This window comes from Rhea americana, unplaced genomic scaffold (assembly GCF_003343005.1).
Source record: "Rhea americana isolate MKP2758 unplaced genomic scaffold, rheAme1 scaffold_5, whole genome shotgun sequence".
Taxonomy (NCBI): domain Eukaryota; kingdom Metazoa; phylum Chordata; class Aves; order Rheiformes; family Rheidae; genus Rhea; species Rhea americana.
In genome coordinates, this window is record NW_028186645.1 from 886,409 (window position 1) to 904,343 (window position 17,935).

Here is a 17,935-nt window from a genome sequence, read left to right on the forward strand (position 1 = left end):
TGGACAAAGAACAACTTTCTTTGGGGAAAATAATAAGGTTTTCTCGAAATGTTGATGGTTCTTAAATACGTGGATGTTTTGTAGACATCCTTATCAGAGAACATATACAATCAGTTATGTCATGAAGGCATTCATTGACAGTTACGTATAATATAATGGTCCTTTGCCTTTTGGAGGTATGATTCTGTATGTACATGAACAATTTATGATGTTCATAATTTTTCAAAAAACTTTGAACGAAGCCTTGTGTAGCTGTTGTGATTGCTTTCGTTGTAAGCACTTAGCCATGTTTGTGGTTGGTATGTGGAAGTTGTTCCCACTGTGTTCAAAGTCAGTTGGGATGTACCTGCACACTGTACAGATTCCTTGGGGGAGACGGGGGAGGAAACATGATATGGGCGAAGCAATGACAGTAAATTCTTTTTGGACYGAGTCTCACTACATAAAACTGAGAAGTGTGCTTCCTCTCCCCTTAAGTCCTCAGATTCCTCTTTTATTTGACTACTCAGACTTTTTATTTCTTGTTTACCGGCTGTCTGTATTTAGAGAAACACTATTTTTCAGTGATGTCTTTAAAACAGCATGCTTGCACACCAGTGCACTGATCTTGTGCATTAGTGGTTCTAATGTATCATTGTGCATATTGGTAATAGTAGCTGTTACTTCAAGTGTATGTTCAAGTGTATGTTTGATAACTACAGAATGAATAATACAAAGACTTTACTGGAAAATGTGCTCCAGTAATTTGTCTTCAGAGCTCTATGGGGAGCTCTGAAATGGGTGACAGCTGGTGGAAGATAATGGATTATCTTTCTGCAAAAGAGAAGCATGGACAAGACCTACTTCTTACTTCAATCTCCTCTATCTCATCTTGCCCTCCCCCCATCATGTCGCATATAACACTTAAGAACCTGTCTGCTACATTTTCAGAGGGACTTCTGGTGAATGTTAGTTACCATTTTTGTGCAAAAGATTAATTGGCAAGGAAATAAATTTAGCTGTGCATAACAATTCGTGGAAGAGGAAATCAACACTGTCTACATTTAATCTTTTAACACTTGTCCAGAAATACAACTCCTTGCTGAGAAGTTGTAGGATTTGAATAAAAATTTGCAGTATTGAATTGAAAATAAGCAGGTACATCGATTAGAAAGGACTTGAAAAAGCATCRCTGATCAGTACTTTACAGCAGTGGTCAGATAGCCATCTTCATCATTTCTGGAAATATCAGCTAGACAGTACTTCAAGGAAAGCTTTATGCTGAGATTATATACTAAAAAGTTCAACTATTCTAATCTGTAAAGATTTTAAAGAAGAGAAATTGAGCTAATAATACTTGAAGAAAAATTTTCAWCTGTGATAACTAAAAGATTCTAGCTAGACTTCTGCGGGTTTTTTTGCTGCATTAAAATATGTTCTTGCAAGAAGGRTGAAACTCCTAAATGTCTTTAGTTCTCTGAAAATGCATTTCTTCTATAGTGAAGAAATAGTGATCCTTTAGAAGAAGCCAACTTCTTAAATTTGGATTTTGCGGAATCCAATTGTAAACACTCCTGGCTTCTCTTCCTTTAAAATGAAGCTGAACAGTCAGCGATGAACTTTTGCCAGTTACTGCRCAAATTACTCAGGTATCACAAAGTATCTTGCAAGAAAATTTAGTATGTTTTTGTTCTTTTGTAAGAGTGAATACCWGAACACTGCAATAGAAACTGCAACAAAATGACACTTGTTGCTCATACAAATAACCGGATAGAATAGCTSAACACCTAGTTGTTCCTAATGTTTTTTTAAAGGTTTTATGGAGTTAATTGCTTGTTAAAATGATGGAACTGTGAACTTAATTTCAAAATTCTAAGTAGATATGAAGCAAGAGTTAAACTTTTAGAAATGATAATGTCTGTTAAGTTATCAGCATTAGGGCAGCTGCTGGAAGAATAATCTTAAAGCTTCAAACTCTTGTATAGAAAGTTTGAATAACAAAACTGGAAGCTTTGTAAGCGCATTCTTCCTTTCCCTCAGTTCTGCTTGGTATCTCTGTCTTAGACATCACTATCATTTTTGTGTTGTAGATGCACCTATTCATGAAAACTAGACCAAAACTTGCATGTAACATGCAAGTATGTTTAAAGTARCATAACTTTCTTGTCATGTTCCTATCTTTGCTGGATTCACAGTGGCAACTCAAAGATGGGATGATATGTTACTAAGTRAGCAGTCCTGTGCACCTTGTTCACGGGGGTTAATAAAAAGGATGTAATCAATATAAGTATTGAGAATCTTGGAGGTGAAAAAATGAAGAAAATTTTAAAGAGTCCATCTCTTTCAGACTTCTTTCCATTGGGAAATTTCAAGTATCTTTATGGAACAAAAKGATTATGTAATGTCAACTCCACAATACTAGCATCAAGAATAAACTAATGCATCTGAACTGCAGTTAATCAAGAATGAAAAATTTGACAATGTTTTAAAGATCGTAGTTTTGGGACTGACTGGTTTCTTAAAGTGAGAAAATGCAAGTGGAAGAAAATAGCTTAAGTCAYTAAGTGAAACAATCACTGAATTGTCAAAGTAGCCAAGGCTTATTTAGATGATATTGGAGATAAATTGGAAAGGAAAACAAAATTCTGTGTGGAGAATGAGGAAAAAGAAATGGAGTAGAGTTGAAATGCTACATGGTGAAGTGGAAGTGGTCAAAAATCTGTTTGGCTTTTCTCTCTGTAAATAATTGACTTCATCTGTACTAATTTGCAGTTTGCAATGGTTTAAAATGTTTTGTGGTCTCCTCAGAGGCTGCTTGTTTTTCCTCTATGTCAGAAAATTTTGAAAGGAAATTAATGCATCTTGACGGGTCCTTCAGGAACTGTACTTTGGAAATGGAAAATTCTAAAAGCTATTCTACACTATTACGATCTTCAAGTAGCATTTGTACTGATACACAGATGCCCCCTCTGCCATTGCACTGGACCATTGTTATTTTTCCCAAGTACGAGTAAAKGAAAAGGTTGGAAGCTAACCAAACGAAACCTGTAGTATAGGTGAAAGTTTAAAATAGCTAGCCTATCACAACCTTGTTCTGGATGTGAAGATATTTGATTTTCTGTTTTCAGATTGGTAGGTCCTGCTGAGATGGTCCATAGAGCTAGGAGCAGGAATTCTCTACTTAAATAGGTGGAAATGAATGTTAGGGCAAAAGGAGTATGGATGCAGTTCTTACTAGGAAAGGTGGCATATGGGTAATCTTACTGTTAAATTCAAATAAAGAGGAGTGTGGAGAATTGGAAAGTTGTATTTAAACTGAAAAGCCCGAATGCAGAATCCTCCGTCAGATATTGTATCTGATATAAAACCTTGCTAGGATGATCCTCCATTGATATGCCCACTTTAAAGAGTGGAGGAGCAGGATRTAAAGCTGTAACACGTATGGTGTTTAGAACTGGAAGTGTGGTGATTGAAATTCTGCACATATTTTAATTGAAGTAACTTTAAGACTGAGGAAAAAATGATATTTGGTATCASCTAAAGACCATGAACAGACTTTTATTTCTTGCTGGCTTCCAGCATGTGCGAGGAGGAGGAGSTTAGAACCCAGTGAGCCGTGCAGCCACGCTGCTTCTGATCACCTGGGCAGCACAGAAATAGGAGGTATGTTGTATTTCAGAATGATAGTGTGGAGGATGTAAGCATTCTAGGAGCCTGCAAGAAGCTTGTGAAAGTCTAGAAGCATGTACTTTTTTCCTTTAAATTATGTAGTAATGTGGTCCCACAGTCTGTTCGGAGAATAACAAATCGTCCAAAATGAACCAGAAATTACGTTTAAGAATTCTTTTAAAAGGTAACATGGCAAAGATACTAAGAAAAGATGGGGGTAAACATATTAAACTAAAGCAAAAGTGTGTGTTATGTTGTGCCCAATTTTAGGATAAGGGGAAAGAGAGCTTACTCAGTGTATTGTACTTAAACTAGGAGAAGAAAAAAGTGGGGTACAGAAAGGGGAGGGAAATTTGTAGGTTGAGGGGAAGAGAACAAGGAAGAACTTCATCCTCTCTGTGCTAGAAAAGCTAATTTAGAATGCTTAGAGGCTTTTAAGTGTCTCTAAAAAAATGCATGATGTTTTTCTGGTTTTATATGCAAAGTGTTTACAGAATAAGAATCTCTGCAATCTTCWACTGTAAATCCATTGCATTTTAAGAATTCGCGTCTACTGTTCCAGGATTTACCATTCCTAGAGGTGACTATTTGATTTAAAGGATATTTTCAAAATTTGAAAATATATTAACTGTTATGTATCTAATACTCCAAATTCTATGTTGTCCAAAATGTGTTTTTTCAGAGATACTCAATGTGTGTTCAAAAAAATTGCTTCAAAGYGAGTTTGAGATTTGATTTTTATTCTAAGTTAATTGAAATCATGAACTAGATCAGTATGAAATTTTAGAATAATTAGTGGATTTTTTTAGCAGACTGGTAATTAAATAAGCAACACTAGAACAGAATTTTGCAAACTTTGGAGTTTATTTCTTACTAGTGACTTTTTTGGCTTTGTTTTGAGTATGAGGGGGTTTTTTTGTTTTGAACTCTCCTGTACTGCTAGCAGTACACCTGCTACAGTTTAATTCCATCTCTAGAAATCTACATCTAAGGCAGGAYTTAGGATTTCCTTGTAGATTTTTAGCAGATTTCTTTTCCTGCAAAAATACTTTCTTTTTTTCAATTTAAACAGTAGCATTTGGAAAGTGAGGTACAGATATAGGCCAATTTTGACATGTGCTGAATCAGATTTGAACGTGAAGGAAAAGTAGCATAGCAAAATAAAAGCATGTTGTTCCCAAAATAACTGTGCTAAATAAACTGAAAAGTAGTCAATACTATTTGCTTGTTTGTCTGACTTGTTTGATGAAGTCACATCCTGTGTCACTGAACATTGCATAGAAATGTGTCAGACTTCCAGATCCAGATGAAGTTCACATCATGCCTTGAAAGTCTAAGAAAGAGTTTTTCCTCTTCCCCTTTCTTCTTTACGGCCTCTCTCTGAGCAAGAGTCAGGAGGTGCCCTTGGCCCAAGGGCTCTGAAACCCCAGGTCTCACCCCTTGCTGTTGGATGACCGCAGGGACTGTTTCCTCCTGCTGCTTATGCCCAGCATGTCTCTTAGTGTTACGCTGGTTATGACTTTTAGTGCTCCAATTCGTTGAACAATAGCGCTGCTGTAAATTGTCTTCCTCTTCGGCACTTCAGCCTGAGGCATGGGAGACAGCAGAGCAAGGCAGAGAGCCTGGGTTTGATGTCACCGTGCAACCAGACTGGTCATTATAACTTGTTTGAATTTAAATACTTAATACTTCTGCTTCAGAATGAGAATGGCTTTGGAGTTCCTACTGTAGGGAGTGTTGGGCTATGGGATTAGGTGAAATGGAACTGAAGAAGTGAAATTTAATAGTAAAAAGGACTCTGAGCCTTTYGCTAAAAATGTGTAATACCAATTTTAGAATCAGACTTTATAATATTTTCAGTAGATTTGGAGAGTTTCTTCTCTTCTGTATTTCCGAGCAATTTCAACTACACTAAATTTTCCAGTTGCTGGTTCCAGTAATTGCTTGTCACATGTCTTTGTGGCCTTTTCCTGAGGCAGAATTTTGACTTTCATTGACCTTTTTATTAGATACGGAGCTCTAAGGAAGTTCTGAAACTGGTGTGTAATGCCATAGAAAATGTTCTGCTATATGCTGCTATTTAAAAGGAAGTGAAGTGAACAGAAAGATGTGCCACACCTGTATTTAACATAGTCATTGCTACTGGAACTCTTCAAACTGAAAAACAATTCAGATGTTTATATGGGTAGTGTTGCAGGCTTGAGTCAGCAAACAAAATACCAGGTACGGTTCTGTAGCACTGTAAGCTGATCTAAGGCCCTGTCGCCTCAATCTTTTATTTCCCAGTTTGTAGTGTTACTTGGTATGAGAACAAAAGTATCAGAAAAAAATGTAATTCTCAATTGATTCCATCAGCTCCCTTACCCAGTTTACTGCACAACTGCTCAGGAGTCAGCACTAAGGCAGGCCAAGTTTGCATCAACTGAACTATTGGGTAGTCCTTGTGTTAACTGTTTGCCTTTGAACTGTACAGTTAAGGTCATGGACAGTGCAGAAAGACTTTCTCCCTTGTGTTGGTGTGTCTGTCCCTCTGGCTCTTCAATTTGCTAAACTACAAAAATAGTTGCTTTGTTTTTTGGTGGGTCAGCTTTCGGATCAGAATTGGACCTGTGAGGTGAGACCAGCTAAATTTGGTGCAGCTGATGCAAGAGACAGAGTGGGTCTGTGAAGCTGCCCCTTTAGTTGCAATGATCTATTAGATTGCTTCAGTCGTCTCGTTGAACTATGTCTCTAATTCACTCTAAACGTATAGTCAAAGAGAAGTGGTACCTCATAAACTGGATTTCTCTCCTGTCACGAGGTGTGGGGGGGGGCAGGAAGGGGGTATCGAGCAGAGTTTATGAATAGAAAGCTTCAATTTTTAAAAAATAAAGGAGGAGGCGTGCTAATATAATAGCAATGTAAAATACAAATTTTTCTGTTACCTAATGATGTACTAAATTTTCAGTTACTCTAAAAGAGCAACTGCATCTTGCATGTATCTGGACGGAACAAAAGGCGTTTGGCTTACTGTAAATAACTGATAAAATGGTTATGCTACTTGTCTTGATAGGCTTTACTTTCAAGATGAAATAAAGCATGCAGTCAGAAACCTGGAACTTTGCCCATTGATGCTGTGGTAGTTTCTTAATGTAAGTGTAGTGTAAAGTTATATCAGCACAGTATGATATCAGACTGGAATTGTTTTATTTCTTAGTAAGATGTGCAACAGATGCTGCGTATGAGGAAGTTAAGGTTTATACTTATGTTATAGTCATGGAAACTTGGGTGGGTTCAGATTTGATTTTTTTTAATCTTTGATTTGCAATCATCTGAAAAATGTGTGAAAATGTCTTTTTTTTTTTTGAGCAATCATAATCCTCAGAACTAGTGTGCAAAAATTATTCTTAGCTCTGCTTTTTAGATCATCATTTTGTAAAATCTGAATTTTAGCAATATTTACAGCTTTGTTATGGAACAGAAGAGATGGAATCATTTAAATTTTACTGTCTGGAACTAGTGATTCATGTAGAGGCATGAAACTATTTCCATTATTGATGTACTTGAATATGTGATCTCCCTTTGCTGTGGTTTGAATAATCTCTCCAGCACCTGCAAAATCTGGCCCTAGACAGAAAAATTCAAGTACCTGAAAAAGAGTTAAGCTATGTTAGCAGAGATTTTACTGCATGATGTTTGTTGCTGTCCATTCCTCTATGATGCTATGACACGTACCTCAGAAAATCCTGTTTAAATGTGCTTTAGGTTGGCTAGAAATGGACCCTGCAGCAGTTCCCTGCTCGCCCTAATCAGACTGATCCACTTGGGTTCAGAGCCTTGCCTTCCTCCAACCACTTCCTGCTGCCTGCCTTGGATTAGGACAAGTACTCTGCAGCTGTGTGTGAGTCAGGTTGAGGGAATGACTTGGGGGGTGGGGGAATGGGATAGACAAGTTAGTTTTTTGGCTGGAAATGTTTCCTGGTTTGACATACCACATGGACATTAATGATGATCCAGACAATAGAAAGGAGCTGTGGTGYAAAAAAACAGGGAAGTGAGACCAACTCTTTCAGCAGCAGAATAGATTTGCTGGCTTAAAGTGGTTGAGTAACTCCCCTTTCATTTGTCTAAAGTGTCTGGGATGTCAGATATTTAGTCCCAGAGGAAATCCTTAATTCAGAGAGCCCGTATGTGACTTGTACATATGCTTTTCTGGGCTGGGTCTAGTTCCCATGAAGAAAATAAGAGTTGAAGGAGACTTAACAGGACGTTAGTAAGCAACAGTTGTTTAGGAACAGAGAAGATTCTTTGTGGTGAAATAGTAATCTTTTCTTAGTGTTTCTCAGTGATGTGGAAGAGGAGGGAAAATACCTTTGAAAACCTTACGAAATTCTAATATGAACAAAGAGCTGGTATTTGGGCTCCTCAGAAAATTACGAGTTGCTGGGCATTACAGAGTTTCTGCACAATGGGTAGTGGAGCCTCTAAGGCTGAAGAGGCTGAATGACAACCAGTGAACCCATGGCTGATGCTCRGTCTGCTCAAGGAGCTGTGAGACTTAGAGAAAAGTTAGAAAGGCAACTTCCCTTCTCCCAAACAACTGTGGCAAGTTTGAAGCAGATATGAAAGACTGAACCACAGACTGCAGTCAGAAACATGACTTCTCTAGGAGCTTTGTTAATTCTCCTGGGAGAGCTGGAGTAGAACTTAATCTCTGACTACAAAGTGGTTTTTGAAATGCCCCGGTTAATACTCAAAGGTGCCGTTTTTTCTGTTCAGAATGTGTCATCCTGTGCAAAAAGGTCCCTCTGTGTGCCAGAGGGTTAGGTGTTGTAGAGATGCATCGAGATGCATTGTGTGGATGATTTCTAGGTTTCCCAGGTTAAATGCAAATCACAATTGCATTTTTCTTCATCTTAATAATAATGATTCCATCTTCCAAAATAAAGTTTGGTATTTAAAAACAACAGCAAAAACCACCTGAATTGGTTCTAGAGACCAAGATGTACATYCCTCAGTTATGGATCATTCCATGAGAGTAAGACCACACAAAAATGGGATATTGGGCAGTCAGCTTCTTCAGCACTTAGATCTCACATGTGCATTTCCTCTCTGTGGTACTTGCGTACATCCTAGCATTAGTGTATGCTATTACCTTTAGGTCTGATTTGCATGTTCCTTATAGTTTACTTGACTTATTTTTTTTGTAGGTGAGCTACAGTCCTACATATAAAAGTATAGTAGTTAATCATTTGGTATTTGTTCCTGCATATGTAAACCAATGCTTATTTCCTCTGGCTTCTTCGAACTCTGTTGCTCTCTAGTTCTCAAAGAAAAGCAAGATTATTTTGGCAGGAGTTAAAATGGTAATGGATGTTTGTGACTTGGACTGCTTAGAACCATCTGTGTGTTCTTCACTACATGTTTGTACAAATCTTGAGCATCATCTTTGGTATCCTTTCATTGTAAGTGTGAAAAACAGTGAATGGGCTAGTTAGGCACCTAGCCAGCTATTAGTGTTCAGTGGTGTCATTCATCAACAAGCTGGCAAATGATAGYATATTGCTGCAAAGAAATTTCTTCTGTGTGGTACTTGCTTTTAGGGCTTGCTGCACAGAAAGCATGCTTTGTGAACAGAAATGGTGTTTCAAGGTAAATAGTCTGCTCTTCTGCCAGCAAATCTTAGTGATAAGATCWGCACCAGAACTACTTTTCTCTTCTGCTTCAAAGCCTTTTCTGATGCCAATACCTTTTTATGTGATGATAATTTTTTCACATACATTGTCATCCCAAACTAGTATAAACTAGTATACAAATTCTAAATGCAAGTATTAGTCCTTCTGCTACTGATAAAGCCACTCCTGAAGCAAAATGCAGAAGCTGTGAGCCCCCAGCCTTGGTTTATGAACAAAAGTAATGACTGCTTTATTCATTTAAATCTCTGTGAGGATTTTGCATATAATTATATAATCCTAATCTTGTCCAACTCAGCTCTACTAGGTGTTAACAAGATATCTGACTGAAAATAGTCAGGTTATGTACAACAGAAGACTTCTATGAAAGAAAGCAAATTCCGTAATCGTAACTGCAAGTGGATGTGACTTGTATGCTACTTTCACAAAGAAACTTAAAGGATTTGAATATTGGTTTTTTTCATAGTAAAATCTTAAATTTCATAATAAACTTACTCCTTTTGCTGTTTTATTATTAACTCATGGAAAATGTTGGCAGACAATCTCAGGAAGGTTGAGACATTTTKGGGATTGTATTAGTGGATATATCTGTTTTTACTGGCATTTCAGGCAACATAAATAACGTCTTACGTTAGAAGAGACTGTCTTGAAGTTATCAAGTACTGATTATCCAGGAACTGTAAAACTTAGTAGCCCTGTTCAGGTTATAGAGGTAACTCAACAGAGTGCAAATCACTTTCTTGTATCTGGGCAGGCTGTTCTACCAGGATTGTAAACTCTTTGCAATGGGTAACTAGCTTGAGGTTTTTCAATTTTAATGTAGTGGAGCTTGCATTCATTGTAATGGTAGCTAGAAGCACTAAATCTTGGACCCCTGAATTTATTTTTCTAATGATTGTTGGACAAAATGGTGAACGATCAGATCTTTGAGTAAGAGGGAGACAGAATAAATGAAGTGTATGTATGTGTGTGTAATATTATACATAAGGGGGAGAGAGCAGGGATGAAGTGAAACAAGCAATAGAAAATATGTTCAAGAACACCCAAGTCTATAAATAGCAGAAATTTTACACCATAGCTCTAACAACGTGTGTCTGGTTTGCAGCTTGGTACATGCTGATTGTCCAGCTAAGCAGGTGACTGCTGTATTCCTGCTGTAGCCTTTCCCTTAGTGAAGATGATACTGATGGTGTGTCTTTCCTATTCACTGTCAGTTTTTATGTAACTTACAGGAACTTGGTATTTTTGGACAGCTTCAGTGAAATTCGGCAAAGGGGATGAAGCATCTTACTTGGATCAGAAGTTACTGTGGAGAAGGAATGGACTCAGATTGCCAAGTAGCATGATCGCACATCCCTTATTTCCTTAGGAAACCAGGCTTAAAAAAAAAAAAAATACATGGTGGATGAAAAGAGGAAACTGGCWAGCACAGGAAAAGGGAGGCAAGGGTCTATAATTGGAAAAAAAAATAAGATCRGAATCAACAAAGGATGCAAGAATAATAAAAATTTACATTTCTAAAGTACTAGTGGGTGAAAATTTCACAGTCAAGTAGAGAGAGGATTATACTACTTTAAAACTCAAAAGTGTTGTTTGTAACAGGTATTTATCAGCCCTTGTAAGCTGGTTGGGGCTACCTGGGTGTGGGTATCTCTCAAGACATGTATACAAGCACTAACTTGTTAAACCTGTCGGCCTACTGTTTTAGTAGCAGTATCACAGGAATGCTGTTTCTTTGAAAGGGGTGCACAAAGGGCGAACAAGTTACTTGATTTTTAGAATGTAAGTTGTGAAAAATGGTTAGGGAAGTGCTAAAGCTCCATTCTCTTTCATGTTTTTTTCTACAGAGAGAAGAAAGCATCTTAAATAAAATATTGGATGTGCCTGATGGGAGTATGGCTCTGCAGATGATTATCTGTCATTTTTTATTTTCTTTGACATTAATATTTTGCAATTCGCATAGTTTCCTACCATAACTTTTTGAAAATGAAGTGAGTGGATAAAGGGAGTGTGGCAGATACTTTCAAGCTTTTCATTACAGAGGAATTCATCTTCTAGGTAGATTTTCCTGAATGTTATCATCTTGTTATATAATGACTTAAACCCCAAATCACGTACAAAACAATTCTAAACTTTGAAACTGTCTGATTCAGGGCAGTCAAGTATATGAGCAGGTTGTCCAGAGAGGTTGTGGAATCTGCATCGTTGGAGGTTTTTGAGACCTGCCTGGACAAAATCCTAAGTAATTTGGTCTGAAACCAGCATGGTTCTTTGTGTTATTCTGTTATAGTTGTCACATTTGCTTTAAACTCAAAGCTACTGATAATACAAAGCATCAGATGTTCCTGAATATCTCGCAGCTTCTACTTAGTGATTTTTGTGGCTCTGAATTTCTGGACTCATGGCCTGCCTAGCAAAATATTCAGGAGTCCTATCCTTCCTCAAATTAGAGCCACTGGGCTACTCCACCATTGCAGCAGTAACTAGCATCGTAAACCCAGTGGTAGTCTTTTGTCCACATTGCCATGAARCATATAGCTTTTGTGACTGCAGAAAGGAAAATTAGGAATATAAATTGAACGATTCAGAATGTGGAAAGAAAGTAAAAATCCATAATGTGTCTCTAAACATGCAAAAACAGCATGAGGGAGCGGACGTAGTGATGTATACAGGTATGCTGCACATAGAATGCCAATCCCAAATTCTGATTAGAGCTTCAGAGTCATGAATAAACTAACTTAGCAGTTACTCACAGATAATGTTATCCTGACAATGATGTATATATATCAAAATTCAGTAATTATTGCCAAGAAAACCCTCAGAGTTAATGCTTTTTTTTTTTGATGAAATGTTTCTGTGAAGTCTTACATTAATACCAAATCAGAAGTCTTGCCTTTAATGTTAGACTCGGAACTAATCAGTAAATTGTACTTAACTTACTAGTAAATGGAAAGAATTTTGGTTTGGGTTCTCTATTTGTAAAATAGTGGTATGCTTTATTTCCTTTTATCAGTGCTTGATTGTGTGTGGAAGGAAAAGCTGGTGCTCTTAACTGATTATATAGCAGTGGGCATATCGGTGGCATTCTGGAAGCACAACGAATGTAGCGTGCTCATACCTTTTGGAGCAAGTTTCTGCTCACTCAATTTTCCCACTTGTTTGTAAGCTACTAACATGGATATTAGATGGTTGAGCATAGCAGGAATGACCCCAGTTCTGTTGGGGAGCAGAAAAGCAAACTGGAAGTATTTTTCTTGATTTAAAACCAAGAGGTTTTGTGCACCTCAATATTAAGAGGTAAAAATTGTGCAGTCAATTACTTAAAAGCAGTGGGCTGCATAGTGGTATATACAACATGCTACTCCAAAATGTCTGTAAAGTATCAGTTTAAGATATTTACTGGTTTGTTGCCTCCTCTGTGCCATAATTTGTTACACAACCTCTATTTTAGTCTCTGATAATGAGATACTGTGAATTTTAGGTCCTATTTTCAAACTTTATTTATTTTTTAAGAATCCCTACATGCTTTGGAGAGAAAAAAAAGAATTCATCTATTTTAGTGGAAGTCCTGTCCAATTTAGTATTTTTCCTTTAGCAGCAAACATGAATGTTTGCTTGTATCCTTTCCAAGAGTCATACCACTGAAGTTGCTACACTTCTGAACACCAACCCTTGCCAGATACCAGAAGCCAATGTTTAAGTGCACAAATAGCTTGTAAAAATGGTAACTTCCTTTTGGGAGGGAACATGTTTTTCATTTACATGTGTTGAAATAATTCATTTTGATATATCATAGAACCATAGAATTGGTAAGGTTGGAAGGGACCTCTGGAGATCATCTAGTCCAACCTCCCTGCTCAAGCAGGGTCACCTACGGCATGTTAGACAGGGTTGCATCCAGGCGGGCTTTGACTATCTCCAGAGAAGGAGACTGCACAACCTCTCTGGGCAACCTGTTCCAGTGCTCTGTCACTCTCACAGTGAAGAAATTCCTCCTCACATTCATGCAGAACTTATRAAGTACATAAACTGATGAATTGAGGTGAAAAGGCAAGACCATTCTAGGACTCTTGCAGGTTTTTGAATTGCAGACTTCATCCTCTTGAGTACAACTTCTAATCCACATATCCTGAAGGATGCAGTTCCTAGACAGATAGAAGAAATAATGTCTATAGAGAAAAGGATTAATTCTATTTGCTTAGCTTTAAGTACGTATTATGCTTGACAATAATTAAGTTATTTATTATCTTTTCATATATTAAACTAATTGCTTTTACTTGCTTTGATACAATTTAATGGATTTCAAACCAAATCTCAATTTCTTGTGAGATGAAGCTTAATGCACTTCAGAGTAAGGGAAACTAGAAAATAAGAACAGCATGACCTGTTGACGTAATAATAAAAATGCAAAAAATAAGGAGGATTTTTAGTGTACAGGGCAGGTTATACTTGTATAGGTTTCTGTCTTCCTTCTTTGAAAATTCTATGCAGTGTGATTTCATTTCTGTTTCTAGCAGTGTGGAATCCTAATAGAAAATGGGATTTCTCTTTCTTAGATTTCGTACTTTGGAGAGACAGAAAACCATCTGATGGAGTGGCTATTATTTGTGGATAAACCCTTTTCACTAATACTTTTCTCAAGTACAAACAAGAAGTATGGCTACTCTTAAGTATGGATAATTCTTCATTTTATTGAATATTACTTGTCCCACCCACCCCCCGAGGTTTTCAGACTTTTTTGATTAGACTTTCTATTGGAGACTGTAATATTCGGTTCAGACTTCTGTATTTTCTGTGTGTTTGTAGGGTTTTGTTTGTTTGCATCTGAAATCTATTGTCAAGGCATGACTCCATCTTACAGGATTTCTTTTTGGCTTATAACTGATAGTACAAGGGGAGTTAAAGTGGGAGTCTGAGCTGAATCACAAGTAGTGATTGTGTGATGTTTCATTTGGTCGTACCTGGAAAAAATACCTATAAGAAACGTCCAATCTCTTCAGTCTAATAATGTTTGTGATAAGATGGAAAAGAGTGGTTTTGGTGGGTGGTGGCTTTGTTAGAAATGTCATCTTTGCACCAGTGTTTTCTCCTAATTGATTTGGTGTTCATAATCAGAATAAATAGTAAATTGTAACAGGTATTGTGTTTGAACACTAATCCTCAAAATGTACTGATTCTGAATAGGGACTGGAGAGGAGAAAATTGATAGGACCTGCAGATATAGTAGAATTTATCATCCGGACATTTTGAGAAATATCTCAAGTCCAGTGAGACCACAATAACTAAGTAAGTATAGATTAGCTACTGATCACCTTTTAGGCTGCAGAAATACTGGTTCTGAGATCTTGCCAGTGTTRCTAAATTCGAACGGAAGGATAGTTCAGAGCAAAAATCCTGAAATAGCCACAAATCTTGTAGAGATTCTTTCATTGCTATTGAGTAGAGACAGCTATCTTCTGAGGCTAGGYTGTTAAAGCTTTAGCTGGTACTAGCTGAAATAATTAAAGGTTAAACTGGGCCCTGCTTAAGAAGAAAATTTTTCTAGTGGCTAAAGAATAGTGTGAATTTTCTTTAAGAATTACTGATACTGAATAAGTTCTCTCCCATTCACATAGTACTTCGCTGACTCATGAAACCCTAAAGAAAAAAAAAAGTCCATCTAAAAGCATACTTTGTTCATCTTTGCTTGATGGGAACAAGGTTAGTACCCAGACCACAAGTTGAGACTGAMCATCAATGTATTAGGGTGAATTGTAGTGGAATCTGTAGCTGGTATCTGTAAGATCACAAAATAGAGGACCTTTGGCTTATTCCTCTACCCTTTTTTCCTTACCTCATGCACAGCCCCCCTCAATTGCAGTTCTAAGAATTTAAAAGACAGTTTGACTGTATAATCTCCAATACAGTACTTGGACTGTGGCCCATAGCCACGTTAAATATACCAGATAATCTGACTGATAACAGAGGTTGAACTAGTGATTTCTACAGTCATAAGCAAAACCTTGAGTATTCATGAAAATCACTTTTTCTTTTTTAGTTCTAAGTGTTAGTTGAATAGTTTGATTATAATTTTTCTTTGTACTCTAATAGTATGTGAAAAATGAACTGGTTATGCTAAAAGTACCTTTGACCTCTGTTTTATGAGTTCTTTACAGTATTTCCATTCATAATTGAGTTTTCTTTTTTTACTTTTTTTTAAACAGCAAGACCATTTACAAAACTGGTAAAGGAAATGCAACTTCATCGAGATGATTTTGAAATTATAAAAGTGATTGGAAGAGGTGCATTTGGTGAGGTAAGATACTTTTGCTGTCAATAGTAGTAATGTAGTTTTTGTCCTTCCTGCTTCTGATTTCTTGCTACAGTTGACCTGTGCTTGTCCTAAAAATAAATTCATACAGATGTGTTATAATACTTCCAAATGCGGTGTACTAGCATACTACCTAGGTACTACTAAAGGTCCTTTGGAGGAGGGTACCTAGTATCCAGTTCTGCTAATTCTGACTTCAGACAAGCTTAACAAGTGCTTCTTCAATAGGTATATAACTAGGGTGGTCCCACCTAGCAGCTGTACAGCTGAATTTATCTCTTCTCCCACTTGCCATATGTACTTTTCTGTGCTGCTGTAATTTAACACAGAACTGGGCTGTTTCTGTGGTAGGAACACAGAGGCTGCTCCACCCATCTGCCTGTCTCTGTAGCAATCTGGTAAAGCAGAGAGAGGCATTTGACTGCCTCAAAGGCTGTTCCCTGTCATCTTTGAAGATCAAAGGCTGCTGGATCTGTTTTTTTGGACAGCAAGTTGAATCATGCTGGGATGATAGGAACGCCTTGTGTTTTGAGGACTCACCAGTCTTAGGACCCTGGACTGAAGCTTTATTTCTTCACATGCTTAATGAAAGTCTCATCAGTCACAGAAATCTGATAGGCCTCGCCACTGGCAAAAACGTTCAAGAGCTGCCCCCTCTAGTAGGCATAGGATACCGCATAGGATACCTGAGACTTCTGGAGAACCTCAAAGACAACTCTTTCAGCACTTGAGTCAACATAATTGAAGCCACAGCTGTCAGCAAAAGATGTGATTAAGTGGAGAATTTCTAGGAGTAAAAAACTTAAAAGAAGCTTCCAGAAAGAAATCTAAGTAGTACCACACTGACATCAAATATAGTGGCAGCTGCTAATGGCTCACTTGGCCCCATCAGCAGCTGGTTACAGCCTCTACTGCCATTGGCTAAGGCCAGGCTTCCTTACCTTAATCTGTTGTCATCTCCACAGACATGACTGGGCTGCACAGGACTTCCATTCTGAGCATGATGTGTGCTGGACATTTCAAACTCTTTCACAGAAGATTTGATTGTGTAACAGAGGTCATTCGTCATAGTTGCTGGATGCTCAGAAACCAGAGACTTGGGAAAAGTCAGTTCTGCTCCCTGGACAGAATTTTCTGTAGAGTTGAGTAGGAAGAGGGGGAAGAGAGCACGTTCATGCATGTGCAGAGTGGTGCTACTGTTGTACAACTAATGCTACTGTTGCTAACATGTAGGCTGAAGACCCTGTCCCAGATTGCAGCAAGTTTCTACATGAGCTTGTTTCCAGTGGATATGAATGCTAGGAGGAAAGGCTGCAAGAGCTAGACCCTTTTAGCGTGGAGAAGAGAAGACTGAGAGGGGATCTTATCAATGTCTATAAATATCTTAAGAAGGGGGTATTGAGAGGGTGGGGCTGGACTCTTTTCAGTGGTGCYAAGCGACAGGACAAGAGGTGATGGACACAAACTGAACCACAGGAAGTTCTGCCTGAATATGAGGAGGAATTTCTTTACTGAGATAGTAACAGAGCACTGGAGCAAGTTGCCCAGAGAGGTTGTGGAGTCTCCTTCTCTGGAGATATTCAAAACTCACCTGGACATGATCCTGTCTAACATGCTGTGGGTGGCCCTGCTTGAGCAGAGGGGTTGGACTAGGTGATCTCCAGAGGTCCCTTCCAACCTCAACCATTCTGTGATTCTGTGTAATTCTGTTTTGGATGGATTGATGTCCTTCTCAGATGTCAGTTCCCCATTCATGTTACTGCAGGCCTGAGTGGAAGAGTTGCAAAGCTAGTATTCTTACGGAGTGCTGCTTGCCATCTGAGAGTTGAGTGGTTTGAAGAGCCATCTTATTTAATGAGATTACAGTCAGACCAGAAACTGAGCTAGGAAAATGCTAGGACTGTACTCAACCTGGATTCAGAAAACAGTGAGATATATACGTATGTGTGTTCTTGGTAGTGGATGAAGGAATAGTTTCAAATCCAAATGTTTTTAAGCTGTTTCAAGGGCTGTTTTTTGAGGAAAGTAGGCACCTAAAAAGAGAAATTAATGTTTCAGGAACTCCCACCTCTCCATCTGTTCTATATTCTAGTGCTCTCGTGAGGTAACATGAGATTCACATGTAATGATAGCAGGCATAGCTATTTAGAGAGCTTGAGCCTGTTAAGTAAAAAGCCCAGACTGATAGTAACATCTTAACCTGTAAGACAAAAGTTCAATTTGTAGTGTATATTGACCTTGAGTTGCAACACTTTTTACCTAAGATAACACCTCCTTTTTTTGTATTGGAAATACTGCACCAGAA

General features: G+C 37.9%; 1 protein-coding gene across 8 annotated transcripts in view; it reads left to right on the forward strand.

The window, feature by feature from the left end:
• The window catches only part of CDC42BPB (CDC42 binding protein kinase beta), a 93,812-nt gene that overhangs the window by 12,406 nt on the left and 63,471 nt on the right, over nt 1-17,935 (forward strand). For all 8 annotated transcript variants that reach the window (XM_085317400.1, XM_085317403.1, XM_085317399.1 and 5 more), the window contains exon 2: nt 15,524-15,615. In XM_085317400.1, the coding sequence (XP_085173526.1) occupies nt 15,524-15,615 (92 nt within the window). The remainder of the gene's footprint in view (nt 1-15,523; nt 15,616-17,935) is intronic.